The sequence below is a fragment of the Panthera pardus genome, unplaced genomic scaffold (assembly GCF_024362965.1).
Source record: "Panthera pardus isolate Hobbes unplaced genomic scaffold, ASM2436296v1 HiC_scaffold_20, whole genome shotgun sequence".
Taxonomy (NCBI): Eukaryota; Metazoa; Chordata; class Mammalia; order Carnivora; family Felidae; genus Panthera; species Panthera pardus.
Genome location: NW_026526766.1, coordinates 30,780,466 through 30,801,489, shown reverse-complemented (window position 1 = coordinate 30,801,489; position 21,024 = coordinate 30,780,466). Strand labels below are relative to the sequence as shown.

The following is a 21,024-nucleotide window of genomic DNA, read 5'->3' as shown; positions in this document are numbered from 1 at the left end:
CTGAAAATATGCATGGTGTGATATTATTCTTTTTGTACTTGTTGAGGGCTGATTTGTGACCCAGTATGTGATCTATTCTGGAGAATGTTCCATGTGCACTCAAGAGGAATGCGTATCCTGCTGCTTTAGGATGGTATATTTTGAATATATCTGTTAAGGCTGGTCCAGTGTGTCATTCAATGCCATTGTTTCCTTATTGATTTTCTGCTTAGATCTGTCTATTGCTACAGGGGGGGTGTTGGATGCTATTATTATTACAAATGAGTTTCATTATGTTAACCATAAACATAAACTCATTTGTAATAATAATACCACAAATTTATTTATATATTTGGGTGCTTTCAAGTTGGGGGCATAAATATTTATAGTTGTTAGATCTCGGTACATAAACCCCTTAATTATGATATAATGCCCTTCTTCATCTCTCGTTACAGTCTGTTTTAATATCTATTTTGTCTGATGTAAGTATGGCTACTCTGGCTTTCTTTTGACATCCATTAGCAAGATAGATGCTTCTCCATCCCCTTTCAATCTTCAGGTGTCTTTATATCTAAAATGAGTCTCTTGTAGGCAATGTATAGATGGGTCTTATTTTCTTATCCATTATGATACCCTATGTCTTTTGATTGGAGCATTTAGTCCATTTACCTTTGGAGTGATTATTGAAAGATAGGAATTTAGTGCCATTGTACTGTCTGTACAGTTGGTCTTTCTGGTGATGTTCTTGGTCCTTTCTAGTCTTCGTTGCTTTTGGTCTGTTATGTTTTATTTTGTTTTTTTCTCCACTCAGAGTCCCCCTTAAAATTTCTTGCAAGGCTGGTTTAGTGGTCATAAACTCCTTTAGTTTTTGTTTGTCTGGGAAACTCTTTATCTTTCCTTCTATTTTGAATGACAGTCTTGCTGGATAAAGAATTCTTATGCATATTTTTCCAATTCAGCATGTTGAATATATCCTGCCACTCCCTTCTTACCTGCCAAGTTTCTGTGAACAAGACTTTCTTTTTATTATGTTTGCATGGTATTTTTTTTTGTTTCTTTTACTTATAGTTTATTTTACTTTGTTCCTTTTACTTAATTTGTTCCTTTTACTTATAATTTATATGTGTCTTTAATGTGAATTTCTTGTATACATCATATATTTGGGTCTGGCTTTTATATCATATCTGTTAATCTCTGCCTTTAATTGTAATGATTAGACCATTTATGTCTAACATTAAATGTACCATATGGCTATTTGCTAGCTATTTTTGCAATTTTTTTTTCATTTTTCTGCTTTTGCTGCTTTTTTGGATTAATTGTATATTTTGAATGATTTATTACATCTAGATTAGTGGTTTATTAGCTGTGCCTCTCTTCTGTGGATATGTGGTTGCTTTAGCACTTACAGCATACATCGGTAACTTACCACAATCTACTTCAAATAATTTTTTCACTTCATTTATGATAATTTTGTAATTTTCCATTTTTTACCTGCTACTTTTTATGCTATTGTCATTGTATATTTTACATATACATACATATATATAACATATATTATAAACCTTACAGTGTGCTATTTTAAAAGATAATTTACCATTTTTTTTAAAAAGCATTCTGAAAATAAGAAAAGCATATTTTATATATCATCATGTTTCCAGGTTATGGTGCTCTGCATTTCTGTGTATGAATCCAGATTTCTACCTGATAGCAATTTTCTTCAGTCTGAGCATTTCTTTTAACTTCTCCTGTAATATATGTCAGTTGGTAATAAATTCAGCTTTAACTGAAAATGTGTTGTATTTGCTAAATATAGAATTAAAGGTTGACTTTTTTCCTTCAGTACTTTAAAATTGTCACTTCATTGTTTTCTGGCTATATAATTTCTGGCAAGAAGTAGGCATTCATTTTTATTTTTGTTCCTCTATACGTATTGTACCTTTCCCAGTCTACTTAAGATTTTCTTTTCATGGAATGAGATCTGGCCATTTGCAATAACATGGATGGACCTAGAGGGCATATTAAGTGAAATAAGTCAGTCAGAGAAAGACAAATACCATATGATTTCATTCCTTTTGGAATTTAAGAAACAAAACAAATGAACAAACGAACCAAAAAAGGGCCAAACAAAAAGAGCAGACTCTTAAATACAAAGAACAAACTGGTAGTTGCCAGAGGGGAAGTCGGTGGGGGGAATGATGAAATTGATAAAGGGGATGCAAAGTAAATTTATCTTGTTGAGCACTGAGTAACATATAGAATTGGTGAATGATTATATTGTACACGTGAAACTAATATAAAACTATGTTAATTATATTTTTAAAAAAAGATTTTCTGTTGATATTATCAGCAGTTTTTAGCAGTGTGATTACAGTGTACCTTGGTGTGGATTTCTTCATCTTTCTGCTCCTTAATTCATTTAGCTTTTTGGATCTAAGGGTTTGTACACATTATCAAAATTTGAACATTTGCCCATTATTTCTTCAAATGTTTTTATCTTTCTTTTTTTCTTCTGAAATTTTTATTGTACCTGTGTTAAACTACTTGATATCATCACACAGGTCACAGATAACTAATTCTGTTTATTATTTTCTGGTCTTTATTCACTGGGTTTCTTCTTTCATAGTTTTTTTGTTGCTGTTGTTTTTTGGGTTTTTGGGGTTGTTTTTGTTTTTGTTTTGCTATGCCTTAAAGTATCCATTATGTTATTTATCATTCCTTATGTGGTATCTATTCTCTTCTTAATCACATTTAGTGTTTTCTTGTTTGTTGTTTGGTTGGTTGGTTTTCTCATTTCAGATATTTTTTATATTTAGGATTTTAGTTTGGAAATTTTTAAGTAAGTTCTCTTTTGTTCTCATCATGTTTATGTTTTTCTTTCTCTTCTTGAACATATGGTGTATATTTGCAGGTTTTTTTTTTTTTTTTAATTTTTTTAACGTTTATTTATTTTTGATACAGAGAGAGACAGAGCATGAATGGGGGAGGGGCAGAGAGAGAGGGAGACACAGAATCAGAAACCGGCTCCAGGCTCTGAGCCATCAGCCCAGAGCCCGACGCGGGGCTCGAACTCACGGACCACGAGATCGTGACCTGAGCTGAAGTCGGACGCCCAAACCAACTGAGCCACCCAGGCGCCCCAATATATTTGCAGTTTTAAATGGACTTGATTATTTTATCATGTGTTATTTCTTACTCTGTTGCTACTGATTGATTTTCTCCTCAGTTAGAGTTGTATATCCTTACTTCTATTCACAACTCATAATTTGTTATTGGCCGCTGGGTGTTGTGAATTTTATATTGTTAGTTTCTAGTTTTGTTGTATTATTTTAAATCTTTTGAGGCGTTTTCTGATGTATAGTTAAGTTACTTGGAATTAATTTGATCATTTCAAGGCTTGTTTTAAGCTTTGTTACATTAGATTCAGAGCTCACTTTAGGACTAATTGGCTCCTCTTTTAAGCAACAGACAATTTTCTGGTATTCTTCCCAATTGGCCTTGAAGTAGGAGATTTTTCTACCCTGCCTGGTGCAGCAGAAACTTCCTACATTTGTTTATGCTTTGATGATTTTTTCAGCCCACTCTGATTCACTGGTCTTTCCCCAACCTTAAGTATCTCTTACATACTTGCACAAGTTAGGAGACTCTTCTGCAAATCTCTAAGACTGTGTATCACTATACCTTTTTCTTTTCTGCTGTTTTATCCTTAACAATTCTAGTTGTCACGGATTCCTAAAAATTTAATTATGTCATTTCAACTTACTGAGTCAGCCAGGCTTTTTTTTTTTTTTTTTGGATCTTTTTGTTATGTAGGATGTAAAGTCTTCTGGGCAATAAGCTGTGTGATAAGGGAAATTTTCAACTTTTAATATTTGTGGGCCCTGCTCCTGGGCTTCCAGGGAAGCTATGCATTAACATTTACCAAGGTAAAAATGACTTGGCAAAACCTCAAAGCATTGGTTCTATTTCTGCCCCAAGCGTACATCTGCTTCAAATAAAAAAAAAAAAAAAAGGAACATTCCAAACATAAAGATAAGAAAAACAAAACAAAAAACTCTCCCTGGTTCCCATAAGATTAAAGTCATACAACCTTGCACATAATAAAAACATAAGATAAAGTCTGTAGCTTTCTGGAATGTCCTTCCTCTTGATTTGTGACTCTTTATGTAAAGAACATATATAACCGTGCACCAAATGTTCCTTCCCTGGAACACTCTCATCCTTGTAAAGATTGTGTATCGGCAGTTGTCCTAACTTGGGTTCAAATACAATTCTTCCTTTCTCTTTAAAAAAAAATTTTAATGCTATATTTTAATTTTGAGAGGGAGCACAAGCGAAGGAGGGGCAGAGAGAGAAGGGGACAGAGGATCTGAAGCAGGCTCCATGCTGACAGCAACTAGCCCAGTGGGGCTCAAACTCATGAACCATGAGATCATGACGTGAGCTGAAGTTGGAAGCTTAACTCACTGAGCCAGCCAGGAGTCCCTCTTTAAAAATTTTGTAAATGTTTGTTCATTTTTATTGAAGTGTGATAATCATAGGACTCACCTCCTTTGTTTTCCTCTTGTAAGTATCCCACCAGACTGCCTGGTGTCTGAAGTCTAAAAACCAGTTTATACAGTTTGTATGCTTTTTTAAATTCTGCTATGGAGGGGTAAATCAGTTCCTTTCACTCTGTTATGGCAAGTTTGGGAAGTCCTTCTGAAGTCTTGTTTGAAACACAGGCATTAACTGTTTTAGAATTTAACATCACTTAGGCTTGTGATTCGGGGTTTTAAGATAGATCCTTGATGAGCCTTAAAAAATGTTTTTTGTTATCACTTCCCCCCTCACAAAAATTGTCATGAACACCCTGAATGTTCCACTTTTGAAACTATACCTTCCTTCACATTCTGAAACAGTGAAACCTGTGCAGCTAACTCAAGTGCTAAATTATTTCCCTTTTACAGGGTACTGCTTTACAAAACCAGAACTGATCTTCACATTGGAGCAAGGAGAAGATCCATGGTTATTAAAGAAAGAATTTCTAAGAAAAGGCTCCCCAGGTGAGTTATTGAATACTGGCAGAAGGCATCCAAGAAAATTAGGTACAAAGTGATGAGCTAGAAGGGAGCAGTTTGAAACATTTTGCAGTACTGTCCTTTTTACAGGCTTTTACATTTGAAATTATAAAAATAATAGATCTAATAAAATGTGGAAGGGGCCAGCTAACACAAGGAATGGATTGTAAGCATGTTTATATTCTTAATCTTTAAAAGATGGGAGCTAAGTATCCCATTTGAAGCTGAAAAGTAACGAATTCTGCATACTTAACAGTAAAAAAGATAGAAACTAAAGTTAATAAAACAACTAAACTTGAGAGTCAGCAGATCAGAAAAGAGAAAGGAATGATAATTTTTTTTTAATGTTTATTTATTTTGAGAGAGAGAAAGAGACAGAAGAGTGTGAGTGGGGGAGGGGCAGAGAGAGGGAGACACAGAATCTGAAGCAGACTACAGGCTCTAAGCTGTCAGCACAGAGCACAATGTGGGGCTCAAAACATGGGCTGAAGACCACGAGATCATGACCTGAGTCGAAGTTGGATGCTAAACCGACTGAGCCACCCAGGCGCCCCAGGAACCATGATGTTTTTCAATTTTTTTAATGTTTATTTATTTTTGAGAGAGAATGAGCAGTGGAGAGTCAGAGAGGGAGGGAGACACAGAATCTGAAGCAGGCTCCAGGCTCCAGGCTCTAAGCTGTCAGGCCGACATGAACTGTGAGATCATGACCTGAGCCAAAGTCAGATGCTTAACCAACTAAGCCATCTAGGCACCCCAGGAACCATAATTTTATCATTATATAATAATTAATTACTAGAACCCATCTAAATAAATAGATAATTAAGGAATTACATAATGTAATTGGAAAGGATAATTCCTGGAGCAAACTGTATCCTTCCTAATTATTAGAAGTTAAACGTGTTTGAGCAAAGATAGAAGAATTTCTTATAAAGCTGTATAAAGAGTCCCCAATAAATTGTGTCAACTATACTTCAATTAAAAAAAAAAAGTCCCCAGGACAACCACTACATTCACTGATTCTCTTACTCAGCATATAGTCATACTCATAGCTAAGATTTATAAAGTGAAATGATTGGTACAAAGCAAAATTAGCAAAGAGAAAATGGACAAAGTCCAGAGGAAACAGGTGCAAGCTTCCATCGCCCCAGCAATGGATGTGGCAACACATGTGAAATGTTGTCTACCTGGAAAGTTCATTAACGACTAGGTTCTTGGGAACCATTTCAAAATCTAAATTCCCAGATGCCAGCCAAGGATTAATCTTGCAAGTACACCTTCTAAGGTAATAATCTCAGGCCTGCTGTGTTAAGTGTTCTGCACAAAAGCTATGCAAATACACTAATATACAGTAAGGTAAATCTATCTGCCATATCAACTAATATGTGAATGAATTAAATTCACCTATTAAGATAACATGCCACCAAATTGTATCAGAGATATGCCTAAAAAGTAACATACAAAGTTTGAAATATAGTCATGAATTGTTAAGCCCAAAATGTAAAATAAGATCACGTCAAAAACAGAGAAGAAAAAGGACAGTTTGATAAAGCTAAAAAAGATCATGTTTAAAGGATATATGAAAGTTTTGAATATTGGTGCACCAAATAGATTATCAAGATTCAAAACAAGAAACAGCAAGAGTTATAAGGAGAAGTAGGTGTACATTAGATGCAGTAGACTTTAATAAGCCGCTCTGATTTCATACCAGACCCAGTGGAGTCTAGAATAGTGCTCAGGAAACTATCCCTAGGTCAGATCCTGCCTGCTGCTTTTTTTGGTAAAGAAACATTTATTACAACACAGCCATATCCATTTGTTTATGTATTCACACTGCAGAGTTGAGTAACATGGGTTTGAACTGCACAGGTTTTCTTCTGTGTGGATTTTTTGTTCAATAAATACAGTACAGCACTATAAATGTATTTGCCCTTTCTTATGATTTTCTTAATATTTTCTTTTCTGTAGCTAACTTCATTGTATGAATACAGTATATAAAAAAGAATACAGGGTATAATAATGTGACATACAAAACATGTTAATTGACTTTATGTTATTGGTATGGCTTCTGGTCAACAGCAGGCTATTAATAGTTAAGTTTTTGGTGAGTCAAAAATTGTAATGCAGATTTTCAACTATGTCATGGGGTGGGGGTGGAAGTTGGTGCTCCTAAACCCCATGTTGTTCAAGAGTCAACTATAATTGCAACAGAGACTACATGACCAGCAAAGCCTGACACATTTATTCTCTGGCCTTTTACAAAGAAAGTTTGCCAACCTCTGATCTAGAAAGTATAAATAGCATACTTTATAAAATGAGTCTATTAAGTGTCTTTCAAAACTCTATTCTGAAAACAAAAAATAAACCTGCTTTTAAATGACTTTGGAATATTGAGAAAATGTACAAGCATTTTAGACAAACATCAATAAATTCCACAAGGTAGAGATACTGTTGTTCAGTAACACTGTAAATTGCAAACAATATGAGAAAAGTTAAAATTCCTCTATCTTAAAATCAGTGATGAATATATATCTTAAAAACCTATTTTATCGGGGCACCTAGGTGGCTCCGTCAGTTAAGCACCTGACTCTTGATTTCTGCTTAGGTCATGATCTCACACTTCACGAGTTCTAGCCCTGCACTGTCAGTGCAGAGCCTGCTTGGGATTCTTTCTCTCTCCTTCTGTCTCTGCCCCTTCCCTGTATTCCCTCATGCTCCCTCTCTCAAAAATAAATTAATAAACTTAAAACCTATTTTACCAAAAGGTAAATCAAAATTAAAGAATATCCAGAAAATTTTTTTAATGAAAAACATGTTTTAATTAAAAACTTTGGACTGTAGATAAAGCAGTGCAGAATTTTTAGTGTCATATACAGTTGACCTTGAACAACACAGGTTTGAACTTCATTGATCTCCTTATACATGGATTTGTTTTTTCAATAAATACAGTACAGTACTATAGATATATTTTCTTTTTTCTTAGTAACATTTTCTTTTCTCTAGCTTACTTTATTATAAGAATACAGTATATAATACATGTAACTTACAAAATATGTGTTAATCAACTGTTTATCTTATTGGTAAGGCTTCTGGCCAATAGGACTATTAGGAAAGTTTTGGGGGAGTCAGAAATTATACACAGATTTTCAACTGCAAGTGGGAGTCAACACCCCTAAGCCCTGTGTTGTTCAAGGGTCAAGTGTACTTATTTAACAAGTGAGAGAGTTGTAAAAGAAATCTTAAGTAAAGCAAAAGATATAATAAAAACTATAATGGTATAAATTATAAAGCAAAAGGTAGTTTTGGAATAAAAATAAATAATGTAGCTAACCTCGGCCAGAAAAAGGAAAGAAAGCACATTACTCATAAAATTTGGAACAGATTCCTATTTCTGTAAAATAACCTTGGAATACTTTAGCCTATACTTTATCTCTTACTTTTGTAAACTTCTAACCCATTTGATGGATGTGTCAAAGATAACGAGATATCTGTGCCAGACAGCATATGGTTATCAAATGAGATCCCCTCGCCCCCAAAAGGATGGTATGTTTTATTTTTCCTTACTCTGGTGTGTATATATATATATATGCACATCATATGATAAATATTTTTTAATAACATTGTGGATTGATTCCAAACCCAGATGGAGATAACTATTTCATATTTATTCATTCAGAAGACATTCATAAATGCAATGCCCAAGTAAAATTTCTGGGACTTTTGAATTCTCAGTTGTAGGTCAGCAATTGATCTGAGCCCTTATATGTGCAGAGCTCTCTAGGTAATTCTCTAGGTAATTCTGAGGCACACTGCTTTTTATGGACCACTGACTTTACATCAGAGAAGGATCCAAAGAATATCACAGTGAGGGTTTCATTTTGGAAAAGTGAGCAAAACTACGTAAAATATATTTCATATCATATAAGGTGCTGTTAATTAAAAAATTAAACCAGTATTATAAGTACATCCAAGAAAAAGAAAATGCTGCTGATTTAACTATGGACTTGCCATCAATTTTAAGATGCCTTCTGATTTCAGTTATGGTAATTTGCTTTAAAAATCATGGGTCACGGTGGGTGCTCTCTATATCCCTTGTTAAAATGAATGATATAGGCAGAATGATACTTCTGTCAGATTTTAAAATAAATGTTGCTTAAATTTGTGAGAAGATATTAGAAGCCTTTTTGTTGATGTTGTTGTTGTTGAGTTTGGAGAAGATAGCTTTGCTGTGCCTGAAGGACATCTAGATTCTATATAGTCCTAAGGCTAGAATGGAGGGTAATTTACGGAAACTTATAAATATAAAATTATATGGAAATGAACCAAGTAATGGGGACTGATATCTTACCAAGATTAGAGCAGAAAATACTGTGAACTGGTAGAATGATAGCCAGAACACATAATGTTCATGCAGTTAATGTGAAACTTTCTTTCCCTAAATCACTTAAATCTTTCATCTCTTGGTCCCTAGGGCACTGTTTTCAAGGCCTTCACATATTTTTACAATAGGCCTGACATTTTTGCTAGAAGTGTGGGTAGAAGCAGGAAAATAAGTGTTAAATATGCACAGGAAACATATGGTAAATAAATACAAAAGATACTTGTTTTTAGGGCCAGTTTGGAACATGATCCTTTAGGTTCTTGTGGTCAAAAAAACAAAACAAACAAACAAAAAAAACCCTAGATATGCTGAAAAACAGAATCAAGGATTGAGCAAGCAAGGTATTTTGGGGAAATTATGAGCAAGCACATTGAAAAGAGAAAAGTTAAAGTTTGATGACCAAGAGATAGTGAGTATTGAACAATTCTGATATACCAAGGTAGGTATGAGAACCAGGATAGAGCAGTGATTCCCAATATAGATGGAAAATTACTTAATTCCCATCATTTTTTCTTTTCATACTTCTACTGATGTACTTGTTTCTACTGATATACTTGTATACTGATATACAGAGAGAATAAAAGCATGACAAGTAGAATTATTTTTTTCACCATGAGGAATTTGGTGCCATTATAAGTTAATTTTAGTGTTGTTGTATAGACTGGAAAAAATGGAGCTCCAACTGAAATCATATAGACTAATGATTATGCTCCCATTGCAATCTGTATTTCACGAAGAACCTAGACTCTGGTATTTTTTCCTAATGCATATCCTATGTCAGATAAATCCACTGAAGGCCTTTAATCTATTTAATGCCATAATCTTTGCTAAATTCATCCCATTCTCTGATTTTTTCTGTTCTTTTCTGTTTCCAAGATCCATCTCTCTTGAATATATTCTCCATTCTCAGTTTTTCCTTTCCTTTATATCTTCTTCTTATTTATTTCTAATTACTTCTCTTTTTCTACTACAAAAAAGAGAAAATATACACTTGGAATTACTGTATTGTTGCAAAACTTAGCCAGGAACCAAGGAGTCAAATACATAATAGGGCATGTATCTTTATGTCCCATTCCATAAGTGTGTTAAATATCATAAAGTATTTTTAATTTTCTCATTTTTTAGAAGAATACCAACCTAATCAACTCTCAGAGAAGAGCCTAGAAAACCAAGGCAAATATTTGTGGCAAGTTTTATTCACCAACAGATCATTGACTACAGAGGAAGAGTTTTCAGGAAAACCATGTAATCTGGACATAAACAATTTAACTCCAAGAACAATGCCCTATAAATTTGACAGTACAGGACCTGCTTACCTACATCTCAGCTCAGTGGCTCCACATTGTCAGTATTCAAGAAAGAAGGCTCATGAGCTTAATGTATGTGAGAAATGGCTCCTCAGTATTAAAGAGGGAAGAACTAATACTGGAGAGAAGTCTTTTGTTTGTAGTAAAAACATGAAAGCCTTTAGTCATAAAGAGAAGGTTACTCAGCATCAGACAATTCAGACTTTGCAGGAAGCTTCTGAATACAATGAATGTGGAAAAGCTTTCCTTGAAAAGACTGTCCTCATTACATCTAAGAGTACCCACCCAAAAGTGAAATCTTATAAATTTAATAAATTTGGGGGAAAACAATGTGATAAGTCAACTTTTATGGTCTCTCATAGCAATAATCCAGAGGAGAAGAGTCATTATGAGCTTAATGAATATGAATGTACTGAAAACAGAAATAATTTCAGTAGGGTCACTCAGAAAACTGACACAGAAGGGAAGTCTTTCAACCAAAAATCACAAATTAGAGAACATCAGAAAATTCACATAGGAGTGAAACCCTTTGAATATGGAAAGAATTTCAACCGTAATTCAGCCCTCACAGTGCATCAGAGAACTCACACAACAGACAGATCTGATTATGACACATTATCAGAGACATTAGTTTGTCAGTCAGCTTTCAACATACATCAGAGAACTCCTATAACAGAGAAACCATATGAATGTAATGAATGTGGAAAATCCTGCTCTATGAATTCATTTTTGATTCAGTCTCTAGCAAGTCACACAGGGGAGAAACCCTATGAATGTCACACATGTGGGAAAGCTTTCAGTGAGAAGTCACGCCTAAGAAAACATCAGAGAACTCACACAGGAGAGAAACCATATAAATGTGATGGTTGTGAGAAGGCTTTCAGTGCAAAGTCAGGCCTAAGAATACATCAGAGAACTCACACAGGGGAGAAACCTTATGAATGTAATGAATGTGGGAAATCTTTCAACTATAAGTCAATCCTCATAGTACATCAGAGAACTCACACAGGGGAGAAACCTTTTGAATGTAATGAATGTGGAAAATCTTTCAGCCACATGTCAGGCCTAAGGAATCATCGGAGAACTCACACAGGGGAAAGACCTTATAAATGTGATGAATGTGGGAAGGCTTTCAAACTGAAGTCAGGTCTAAGAAAACATCACAGAACTCACACAGGAGAGAAGCCCTATAAATGCAATCTATGTGGGAAAGCTTTTGGTCAAAAATCACAACTCAGAGGACATCATAGAATTCACACAGGGGAGAAACCCTACAAATGTAATCATTGTGGGGAAGCTTTCAGCCAGAAATCAAACCTCAGAGTGCATCACAGAACTCACACTGGGGAGAAACCCTATAAATGTGATGAGTGTGGAAAAACTTTCAGGCAGAAATCAAATCTCAGAGGACATCAGAGAACTCACACAGGGGAGAAACCCTATGAATGTAATGAGTGTGGAAAAGCTTTCAGTGAGAAGTCGGTCCTAAGAAAACATCAGAGAACTCACACAGGGGAAAAACCCTATAATTGTAATCACTGTGGAGAAGCTTTCAGCCAGAAGTCAAACCTCAGAGTCCATCAGAGAACTCACACAGGGGAGAAACCCTATAAATGTGATAAATGTGGGAAAACTTTCAGCCAGAAATCAAGCCTTAGAGAACATCAGAAAGCCCACACAGGGAGTTAAACATATGAATGTAAAGAATATGGAAAAACTTTGAGCCAGAAATCAAATCTCACAGTACAAAAGAGAAAGAATCCTATGAATACAATCAACACTTGCAAGTTCCTCTGTAAGATACCAACCTTCACAAACATCAGAGAACTTAACAGGACAGAAATTCGTGGAATATATTTTCTATGGGCAGTCTTTCACCCAGAGTGCAGTCCTCATTATGGATCAGAGAACTCAGCCAGCAAAGAAAATGTAAAGATAATGAATGTGAAAAATACTCTGTACTCAATCCTCAGAAAAATCACACTGCAGAAAAGCTCTGGGAATGTATAAAAATGTGAAAGCTTTGTATCAGTAATCAAAACTTCCTCATCATCAGAGAAATGATTCAGTGGGAAACCTGAGAATGTAATAAGTGTTGGATAACCTTTAGCCAAAAGTCAGCTCTCTTAGTACAACAGAAAATATATAGAGACTAGAGATCTAATCAATAAAAACAAAAAATGAGGCAATGGATGTGAGAATCCTTCTATTATAAATCAACTCTCAATTTGACTTACACAGAAGTAATCCCCGTATGCCATAATGACTAGTAATTGTTCACAAAAACAAAAAACAACAACAAAAAAAAACCACCATTTCCTCTCTCCCTCATGCCACACCTAGTCTAAATTTCTCAACTAGTGCCACCCAAATGGGGTCATGTTAGTAACCTCTGGCTAGTGGAATATGGGGATCATTGACAAGCCTTGTTGAAAACATCCCTCAAATTCCCAATGTTTTCTCCTGTCCCTTATCATAATGGAGTGGAGATTGCCTTCAGTGAAACCATGGGGGTCATATGCTGAAAATGGGAGAGTACAAGATAGAAGGAAACAGAAAAAGAGTGACTGGAATAGAGTTTTCTCCTCCATGTACACAGACTTTTTGCGGCAAGGAAATAAACTTGTTCTCTGCTGAGTTACAGATTTGGGTATACTTAATACTGACATATACTCACCAACCCTCAGTAAAGCCTATGAATATGATTTCTGTGGATATCTGAACTCAACGTATATCAGAAACCTGACACAGGAGAAACCCCTGACAACATCCTGAATGACCATAGTTTATATCCACAACTCTTCATCAGTCAGGTAAATATCAGTGGAAGAAATCCAACATTTGAATATACATAGGAAATCCTTTACCAAAAAAAAATGGTTTCTCATTAAATATCTGATAATTGAATTGTAAATGTATGAAAGTTTTCAACAAGTCATCAAACTTTAATCTCTCTCAGAATGTGTTACAAGGGGAAAATCTGTCAATTTGAGAAAGGTAAGTAATGGTGCTTACTTAGACGTTGTTCTATGAGACTGTTATTTCATATCTATTATTAAGACAGTTACTGAAACATAACAGTGTTGATACAACATTCACTAGAATAATAAGCTTTAAAAGAATAAGAAATAAATTGCATAAACTGAACAGCATTGAATGTATGTGATTATTTTCTGAGTTCTCTAATTTTTGTCTGTGTGGGTTTGTATACATGCATACCACTTACCAGGTGTTAGTTAATATGTGTACTGGAACTCTACATCATTGTAGTATAATTATGTACCTTGCTAATTAACTATTCTGACATCAGCTACGTTTTGCCACATAGAGATTAATAACAAACCTTTTACAGAAAGTATCTGAAAAGTGAGAATCCCATACTACATGTACATTTAGGAAAGGCCATTGTTACTAACAGTCTCTTCAAAGAAGCCAAACAACGTTTTCTGTGTACCTCTGTATTATCTCAGGGTCACCAAAACATTTAAGCACATTTAACCATACACACACACACACACACACACACACACACACACACACACATCTTCATTGTCACTGATTGTTTTCTCAGAAGTGTCAAGTATACTGAGGAGCCCTTTGTAGGCATTCTTTACTTATGATACTGTGTTTTTTATTTCAAGCACTTAAATTTTATTAAACTTTCCATATTTCTGCTGAAATAACCTATCTGATCTTGGATGTTGTCTAGCTTTTCTATTAGAGTCGTTCTGTATGGCATTTGGCATTCTCTGGCTCAGTTAAGCAACTGCTTGAGCCCTTGCTTCCTTCTCCCTGCAGGCACCTAGCTCTCCAGACTGTGGGGGTTTTTTGTCCTAAAATGTCAGATGTCTGATGCTTTCAAGAAAACTTGTTAATTTAAATTCTGCCTAGCTGGGTTTTTTTTTGTATTGTTTTATGGATGGGAGCAGTGCTCTTTCCTGCTCTCTACTTACCTGAGCTAAAACTGAAAGCTGTCAGTGGATTTTGATAAATGTTCCAGCATAATTTGATGGGGAAAGGATCAAAAATGGTGAGAAAATAACTGGATATTCATCTGTTTTAAATGTACCTTGATGTTTACATCATAATTAAATATTTATTAAAAATGAAACAGACCTAAACAAAATAGCTAACCATACAAAATTTGTTAGAAAACAGAGAAAAAAGTAACTTCACTTTGAGACCAGATTTTTAAGATGTAACAAAAAGTATGAAACAGCAAAGCAAAAAAGATAAGTTGGAGTTTATGAAAATTTAAAGTGCTTTTCAAGATTTTATTATGAAAATGGAGAAAAACACAGATTAGGAGAAAATGTCTCAAGTAGATCTGACAATTATATCTGACAAAGGACTTGTATCCATGACATGTAAAGAATATTAATAATAAAAAAGAATTTTTATAATGCAATAATAATGCAAACAACCTAGGTAAAATGGGCAGAACAGAAAGACAGTTCACAAAAGAAGATATATAGATAGCTAATAAATACTAGAAAAGATGTCCAAAGCTTCAGTAATCAAGAAAGTGCAAATTAAAATTGTAATGTGATAGCATTGCAGTTCCTTTTGATAGTTCCTTATAAAGTTAACAATACTACACCTACAACCAACAATTTCAGGTCTAGATATTTACCCCCGAAGAAACATAAAAAACTACACCAAAAATTTTTTGATAGTTTTTTTAAAGAATTTTATTAAGATATTCATGGAACTTTTATGCATAATAGCCCCAAATTAACCAAAATGTTCATCAACAGATAAATGTGTATAAACAGTGATACTACCTTACAATGGAATAGCACTCAGCAATACAAATAACTACTAATGGATGTATCAACATTGATAAATCTCAATGAGATTAGACTGGGAAAAGAAGCCAAGCACAAGAACGTAGAATTCTGTGATCTCAATTAATGAAATTCAAGAGAAGACATCTAATCTAGAGTGATAGGAAGCAGATCATTGGTTCCCAAGAGTGGAGGGTGAGGATTCACTGGGTAGAGGAACAAAGGAATGTTTTAGTGTGATAGAATATTCTATATTTAGATTATGATAGCATTTACAAAGCTGAATAAATGTTCACAACTCATCAAAATGTGCAAAAAATTAATATACTTTGTATTTCATAAATTACATATCAGTACAGTTGATTTGAAAGATCATAGTGAACTTAAAATCCCCAGTATATTATGAGACCCAGTACCAAGTGGCTTGTTGACTTTACTACTTGGGTATTTATTCCCCCCTTCCCCTCCCTGTTTGGCTTTGTGACCTTATGCAACTCAGTTCTCCTTTATGTTCTTCACTTTCCTCATTTGTGAAAGGTGCATTATGATAGTAATTACCTACAATCCATTTTGAAGCATTTTCTGAGTTAATTGTGTCAATCACAGATTTACCAAACCAAGGAGTGCTTGAGTGATACTTCTAACAGTCAGCCACACTAGTAATATGTTTTTATATGCTATGTTTTGGTGGGGAAATGCATATAATTTTTCAAAATTAGTGTGGCATAGCCTGCTCTTTGCCATATTTTTCCAATGTTTTTATAGTATTTGGCTTTGAATTCTACCACCACCACCACCACACACCCCCTCCCCCCTCCTCCTAGTACTGTTTTTATTGTATCCCTTGATTTTGGTGTATTGTCTTTTCCTTTTCATTGTTTCTAAGTATTTTCTAATTTCCCTTGTGATTTCTTTTGTGATCTGTTGTTTGTTTAAGAGAATGCTGTTTAATTTCCACAAATTTGAATTTTCTAATTTTTCTTCTGTTACTAATTTCTGACTTCGTCCTGCTATGGTCATAGAAGAGCCTTTGTATAATACCTTTCTTTTTAAATCTATTGAGACTTCATTTTTATCCTAACATTTGGTCTCTCCTGAAGAATACCCCATGTGCACTTGAGACAAATGTGTATTTTGTTTAGTATTGTGTTCTATAAGTGTTAGATCTAGTTGTTTTATTTTGTTCTATAAATGTTTGTTAGATCTGGTTGGTTTATTTTGTTATATAGATCCTCTATTTCCTTATTTATCTTCTGTCTGGTTGTACTATCCATTATTGACAGTGAGATATGGAAATCTCCCTGTTATTGTAGAAATATATGTTTCTCCCTCAATTCTGCCTATTTTTGCTTCTTATATTTTGATCTGTTACTATGTGTGTAATTGTTTGCAATTGTTAGATCTTCTTGCTCTATTGCACCTTTTATTGTATAATGTATTTTGTGCCAAACTTTTTTTGATTTAAAGTCTATATTGTCTGATATTATAGGTATCCAGGCTCTCTTTTGGTTACTGTTTGCATAGAATATCTTTTCTATCCTTTCACTATCAACTAATTTGTTTCTTTGGATCTAAAGTCTTATGTAAATAGCGTAGAGTTAGATCAAGGTTTTGTTTTGTTTTGTTTTAATCCATTCTGCCAGTCTCTCACAATTGGAGAGTGTAATCCATTTACATTTAATTACTGAAAAAGAGGAATTAACTTCTATTTTACTTCTATTCATTTTGCTGTATGTTGTCTATATGGCTTATTGGGTTTTTTGTCCCTCATTTTCCACATTCATCTTTTTTGTTTTGTAGACTTTTTTTAAGTGAAACATTTAAATTACCTTCTCATTTCCTATTGTGCATATTCAAGAGCTATTTCTTTGTGGTTACCATGGGGATTACATTTAACTTCCTAGTGTTATTGCACTCTATATCAGCTTAACTTCAGTAATTTACAAAAGCTCTTGCCTCTATACAGGGATGGAGGGATGGAGATCCCTAACCCCTTTCAGTTATTGATGTCACAAAATTACATCATATGTTGTGTCTCCAAAACCATTAATAAGGTTTTTTTTATGCATTAGTCTCAAATCATGTAGAAAACAAAAAGTAGAGCTATCAACCAAAATTATAATACTACTTTTTATACTTGTCTATATATTTATCTTTACTAGAAGTCTCTATTCTTTATATGACTTTCAGTTACTATCTGGTCTCATTTACACCTGAAGGACTTCGTTTAGCATTTCTTGCAGGACGTGTAGTTGTTATAAACTTTTATTATTTGGTTTATCTGGAAATGCCTTATTTTCTGCCTCATTGAATGATGATTTTCACAGATACAGGATTCTTGACTGGCAGTTTTCTTTCTTCCTGCAGCATTTTGAATATATCAACTCCTGGCATCCAAAGTTTCTGATGAGAAATCTGCTTACTTTCTTATTGGGGTTCCTTGTATAGGATGGTTCGCTTCTCTTGCTGCTTTCAAGATTCTCTCTTTGGCTTTCAAAAGTGTGATTATAATTTGCCTCAGCGTGAGTCTTTGACTTTATCCTGATTGGGGTTTGTTGAGCTTTTGGTATGTTTATGTTCATGTTTTTTCATCAAACTTGGGAAATTTTAAGTTATAATTTCTCTAATGTTTCTGCCCCTTTCTCTTTCCCTTCTCAGACTCCCACATTGTGTATGTTGGTACACTTCATGGTGTCCCACGGGTCCCTTAGGCTCTGGTCACTTTTCTTACATATGTTTTCTTTCTGTTTCTCAGACATTTTATTTTATTTTATTTTATTTTATTTTATTTTATTTTATTTTTTATTATATGAAATTTATTGTCAAATTAGTTTCCATACAACACCCAGTGCTCATCCCAAAAGATGCCCTCTTCAATGCCCATCACCTACCCTCCCCTCCCTCCCACCCCCCATCAACCCTCAGTTTGTTCTCAGTTTTTAAGAGTCTCTTATGCTTTGGCTCTCTCTCCCACTCTAACCTCTTTTTTTTCTTTTTTTTTCCTTCCCCTCCCCCATGGGTTTCTGTTAAGTTTCTCAGGATCCACATAAGAGTGAAAACATATGGTATCTGTCTTTCTCTGTATGGCTTATTTCACTTAGCATAACACTCTCCAGTTCCATCCACGTTGCTACAAAGGGCCATATTTCATTCTTTCTCATTGCCACGTAGTACTCCATTGTGTATATAAACCACCATTTCTTTATCCATTCATCAGTTGATGGACATTTAGGCTTTTTCCACAATTTGGCTATTGTTGAGAGTGCTGCTATAAACATTGGGGTACAAGTGACCCTATGCATCAGTACTCCTGTATCCCTTGGGTAAATTCCTAGCAGTGCTACTGCTGGGTCATAGGGTAGGTCAGACTCTTATTTTAAATCCATAGATTCTTCTGCCTACTTAAATCTGCTTTTGAATCCTCTGTTGAATTTTTCATTTCAGCTACACTTCAGGTCCAAAATTTCTTTTTGGTTCCTTTTTATGTTTTCTGTCTCTTTATTGATATTTCCATTTTGACATTATTTTCCTGATTTTGTGCATGTTTTCTTTCAGCTCCTAGAGTATCTTTAAGACAGTTGTTCTATATCTTTGTCTAGTATAGGAGCACCTGGGTGGCTCAGTCGGGTAAGCGTCTGACTTCAGCTCAGGTCATGATCTCATGGTTCATGAATTCGAGCCCCATGTCAGGCTCTGTGCTGACAGCTCAGAACCCAGAGCCTTCTTCAGATTCTGTGTCTCCCTCTCTCTGCCCCTCCCCCTCTCATGCTGTCTCTCAAAAAATGAATAAACATTAAAAAAAAAAAAGATACACCCATACAATGGAATAATATGCAGTTGAGGAAAAAGATGAGGTAGTTTTACATATTTTTCCCAAAGAGCATGGCCATAAAACAATGTAAGTATAAAAGCAAGCTGTAATTGAATATTTTTTGCTCATATTTTGGGTTTTTTGAAAACTGTGTTTGTGTTTTCAGGACTGCACTGAAATCAGTCTAGAAAGCTAAACTCCATTTAACAGAGTGGGGAGGAGAAGGTAAGGAAGCTGTCATTTTCCATCAGTTACTGTTTTGGTTTTGTTTGAATAGTGCCTCTTTAGAAATGAAAAATAAAGTGGTTTAGACTTTCACTTTTGCCTTGGAGATGCAGAAAGCTGAAAGTGTCACTCCCACACTAAAAGCAAGGAGCTTGCAGGAAAAAAACAGAACTTGAGCATTTGTTTAACAAGGGCACCTGTTACAAAGACCATTTAAACCTGAGAGATTCAGCTTTATTTTTTAATTGAAAGGCTGAAGACTGAGATGGGCTATGGTAAGAATGTGAAGCATTCACATGGAGTCCCCATACATGGGGGTTTACACTGTCTTTCAGATTTTTCTTTACAGACTTCACCAGGTGCTCACAGAGATTACCTAAGAGATCCTTACTCTACCCAGGCCATCTTCCCTATCTTTCCTGTGGAACAAAAGCCTAATTCTTCAAGAAATATTGTAACAAAAATGGTAGCCTTGGGGCTCTGGTAGAAACTGACTGCAGCTGACTAACTAAAAGATATAACACCACAACAGAAGAAAAAAAATCTTGGGGTGCCTGGGTGGTTCAGTCAGTTAAGTGGCCGACTATTGATTTCTGCCTGGGTCATGATTTCAGAGTTCCTGAGCCCTGCATTGAGCTCCATGCTGATAGCACAGAGCCTACTTGGTATTCTCTTTCTCTCCCTGTCTCTCTGCCCCTCCCCTGCTCATGCTCTCCCTCTCAAAATAAAGGAGGAGGGAGAAATACAAGTGAGGCCTACCATACTGGAGAGGTAGAGTACTTGTGAAAGACATACACCTGAGACCCAGGTTCATAGTGCGTGCATGAGATTGAAGCCTAACCTGAACATCATAGAACACACTCACTACAACACTAACGAGCATCTCATACAAGTAACAGTGGCATATGGATGGAAGAGCTACAAGAGACATTCTCTCTGGGGAGCAGTGCAAAGGGAAGACTGAAGGCAAACTGGGGACCAATACTGAGAATTTTCTGGCAACTTAGCCCACACTCTAAACACAAGTTACCACTAGTGTCCTTATGGTGCACTGAGAATAAACTCCAGCAGTGAGAAACTTCAAACTCACCCAGCTGCTGACTAGATGAACATAAAACCCCACATTAAAGGCCTAGGAGAAGGAAGGGTGTGCTCATCTCCCAGCATCCAATGTTTGAAATGTCCATCTTTGAATTAAAAAGTATGAAACATGCAAAAACGCAAGAAAACACACAGTCGGAAAATACAAAGCAATGATCAGAAAAAAATTCAGATGAAGTTGGTACTATTAGGAAATTTAAAGTGTGAATAATAATAAAGACAATATTGGAAAAGGTACATAACATGCAAATTGGAGAATTTCAGAAGAGACAAAAAAATATGAAGAAAGAATGGGATGTAGTACTAGAAATAAAAAAAAATAGTAACAGATAACACATCAGTAGACTTAACAAAATTCAGGAAAGAATCAATGAAT

The 21,024-nt window shown here is 35.1% G+C and overlaps 1 protein-coding gene across 1 annotated transcript in view; it reads left to right on the top strand.

Moving 5' to 3' along the window:
- Window positions 1–13,871, top strand: part of LOC109260773 (zinc finger protein 782-like) — a 74,298-nt gene extending 60,427 nt beyond the window's left edge. Inside the window, exons 4-5 of the mRNA XM_053907872.1 lie at window positions 4,926–5,021; window positions 10,543–13,871. Coding sequence (XP_053763847.1) covers window positions 4,926–5,021; window positions 10,543–12,413 — 1,967 coding nt within the window. The 3' untranslated portion in view covers window positions 12,414–13,871. The remainder of the gene's footprint in view (window positions 1–4,925; window positions 5,022–10,542) is intronic.
- The last annotated feature ends 7,153 nt before the right edge of the window (window positions 13,872–21,024 follow it).